The sequence below is a fragment of the Emiliania huxleyi genome (assembly GCF_000372725.1).
Source record: "Emiliania huxleyi CCMP1516 chromosome Unknown EMIHUscaffold_178, whole genome shotgun sequence".
NCBI classification, from domain to species: domain Eukaryota; phylum Haptophyta; order Isochrysidales; family Noelaerhabdaceae; genus Emiliania; species Emiliania huxleyi.
This window is the reverse complement of record NW_005200803.1, coordinates 89,733-92,094: the sequence shown is the minus strand read 5'-3', so window position 1 is coordinate 92,094 and position 2,362 is coordinate 89,733. Positions and strand designations below refer to the sequence as shown.

General features: G+C 69.4%; 2 protein-coding genes across 2 annotated transcripts in view; one reads left to right on the top strand and one right to left on the bottom strand.

The window, feature by feature from the left end:
* Window positions 1-168, top strand: part of EMIHUDRAFT_232076 (hypothetical protein) — a gene marked incomplete at both ends in the record, with an annotated part of 3,558 nt that extends 3,390 nt beyond the window's left edge. The window contains one exon of the mRNA XM_005783677.1: window positions 21-168. Within this exon, the coding sequence (XP_005783734.1) occupies window positions 21-168 (148 nt within the window). The remainder of the gene's footprint in view (window positions 1-20) is intronic.
* Window positions 169-488: 320 nt separating this feature from the next.
* On the bottom strand, window positions 489-1,138 carry EMIHUDRAFT_232075 (hypothetical protein; the record flags this gene model as incomplete). The annotated part of the gene is made up of 3 exons (XM_005783676.1): window positions 489-533; window positions 608-701; window positions 846-1,138. The coding sequence occupies 3 exons, from the start codon at window positions 1,136-1,138 to the stop codon at window positions 489-491; spliced, it is 432 nt and encodes a 143-aa protein (XP_005783733.1).
* Between the last annotated feature and the right edge of the window lie 1,224 nt (window positions 1,139-2,362).

Below are 2,362 nucleotides of genomic sequence, written 5' to 3'. Positions count from 1 at the left end.
GACGGCCGGGGCGTGCGCAGACCCAACGGGCCGACGCTGCTCAAGCGGCGCCTCCTCGCGGCGGCCGGCTGGCGGGTGATCAGCGTTCCATTCTTCGAGTGGGACGCCTTGCCGACGGCCAGCGAGCGACAAACCTACCTGGAGAGGGCGGTCGCCCTGTCGGAGTAAGCTACGGTCCAGTATACAGCGGGGAAGGAAAGTAAAATGTGCAGCGCTCTACTTGGAGGAGCCCTCGATCTTGGGAATGAGAGTACACACTGTCGCGCCCTTTTGCTTGATGTGAGCAAACCAAACGGTGAAAACGAAAAGTAGCCTCTGTACGTCGTAGAGCCGTACACACATCTTGGCTCTCACAGGGCCTGCAAGAACAGAGATGCTCGCGCGCCCGTGTACCGTATAAGCCCCGTAGCCGTATCACGTAGCACACACCCAGAAGGACGTCCCAACGGCCGAGGAACAGGAGGGGTCCGGGGAGCCTCCCCGACAGCTCACTGCGGCTTTGCCTTCGCCCACGCCTTCTCGCTCGGCTTGCCCTCGCCGTAAAACTCGACGAACTCGGCGCAAGTGTAGAGAGCTGGCCCTCGCGCCGCTCCGCATCGGCGTCAACCGGGCCGTCGCCGGGCTCGCCGCCGTCGTGACCTCGGGGGTCGGCGGGGGCGCGGCGCATGGTGCCGCTCGCAGCAGCGAGGGCAGGCTGGGGCCTGGTGAGAGTCGGACGATGCAGCGGCCTCCGGCTGCTTTTGGTGAGCGTACTGGCGATGTCTCGCACAGCGCTGTCGGCGGGGGTGGTAAGGTCGACGTCGATGCGTGCATGTCGGCAAGAGGGGCAGAAGCGCGATGAGGACTGATCCTCTGGGTTGGCGGTCGTGGCAGGGGCGCCAGGGAGAGCCGCCCCGGGAGGCCTGCCTGGAGGCCTGCAAGAGGCGAGCTTGAGAGCAGCAGAGGCGGTGGCCACGCCGCTCGCAGCCGAGAGCTGCTGGAGGCAGGCGCCAGCAGGCGGTGCCAAGTCGTTGGAGGGAGGGGGGAGGAAAGGGTGGGCTGGCGGCGGCGCAGTTGGGAGGGCGGCGGAGGCGAGCGGGTGCAGCAGGAGCAGCACCGTGAGGAACTTTCTCGGAAAGGGCACTCCGGACGGGGCCATGGCGGGCGGGCCGTGGCGGGCGGGCCTGGAGGGAGGTGTCACACCCAAGCAGCCAGGTGGGTTGCGAGGGTGCATGCTCCGCCGCGCGCCTCGGGCGCGCGGCGCAGCGGCAGATCTGCCTGTTCCATCATGGAAAGCAGCGTCGCTGTTTGGCACAATGGAAAGAGCAGTTGGTCCGTCGTCGGCCGTGCCGGCGACCGTGGCCGGCGCAGTGGCGCCGGAGCGTGGACCGGGTGGCGCAGTCGCGCCAGCCGAGCCCTGGCCCGCAGGCTGGGGCTCGGGCTGCCAGTCAGCGGTGCTGGTGGCAAAAGCGCTGCTTGGCACAAAGCAGCCCGCGCAAGCGAGCAAACTTCGTACCACTTGGACAGACGGGTCGGGCGGGTCCATGTCCTCCATGCTGCGGCGTCGGGTGGGCTTTAGCGCGATCCTCTGGGCGCAGGTACGTCGACGGCTCGCTGGCGAGTGGACAAGGGCGGAACTCGTGCAGCCACAACTTCTGGGCCCAGGCTGCGGCTGGCCGCTGCCTCCCCGGCGCGGCCAGATAACCGTCGATTCGGCAGACGCAGGCCAGACGATGTCGAACAGCGGCTTCTCGCCGCTGGTTTGCCTCGGCACCGCCGCCACGGGGCTGCTGCTCCTCGCCTATCAGCTCCAGCCGGCGCCGGCGCCGCAGGTGCAGCGTGCTCCCGCAGCCCTCGGCGCGACAGCCAAGGCACGGCCATCCAGCATGCAGTCAGCAGCGACCGCCTTGCCGGTCGGGTCTCCGCCGCCGATTGGCGCCGCCGGGCTCTCCGCCTCGTACCGCGACCACCTCAGCGACTCCGCGCTCGCAGTGCTCAATCGCGAGCGGGCAAAGGCGGCCGGGCCGCGGCACGCGGCCGCCTTCCGCGTGTACGTGCCCTCTGTGCCGGGCGACCGCGTCGGCGGCGACCTCGAGGAGCCCGACACACTGGCTCGCGCCGTCGCGGCGTCTGCCGCCGACGGCGAGGTGATGCTGCTGTGCGTGGGCGGGTCGGGCGCGATGCGGACGGGGCTCAACCTTGTGCTCAACTTCCGTGCGATGGGCCTCTACCACATGCTCGTCCTCGCCCTCGAACGCGACGTCTGCACCTCCCTCTGGGACGCCCTCCCCTCGCTGGCCTGCGTGTGGTGGCCGCGCCGGCTCGAGGCGCCCAGGTGTCGCGCCTCGTGCAGGCGGTAAAGGAGCTGTGGACGGCGTCTCTT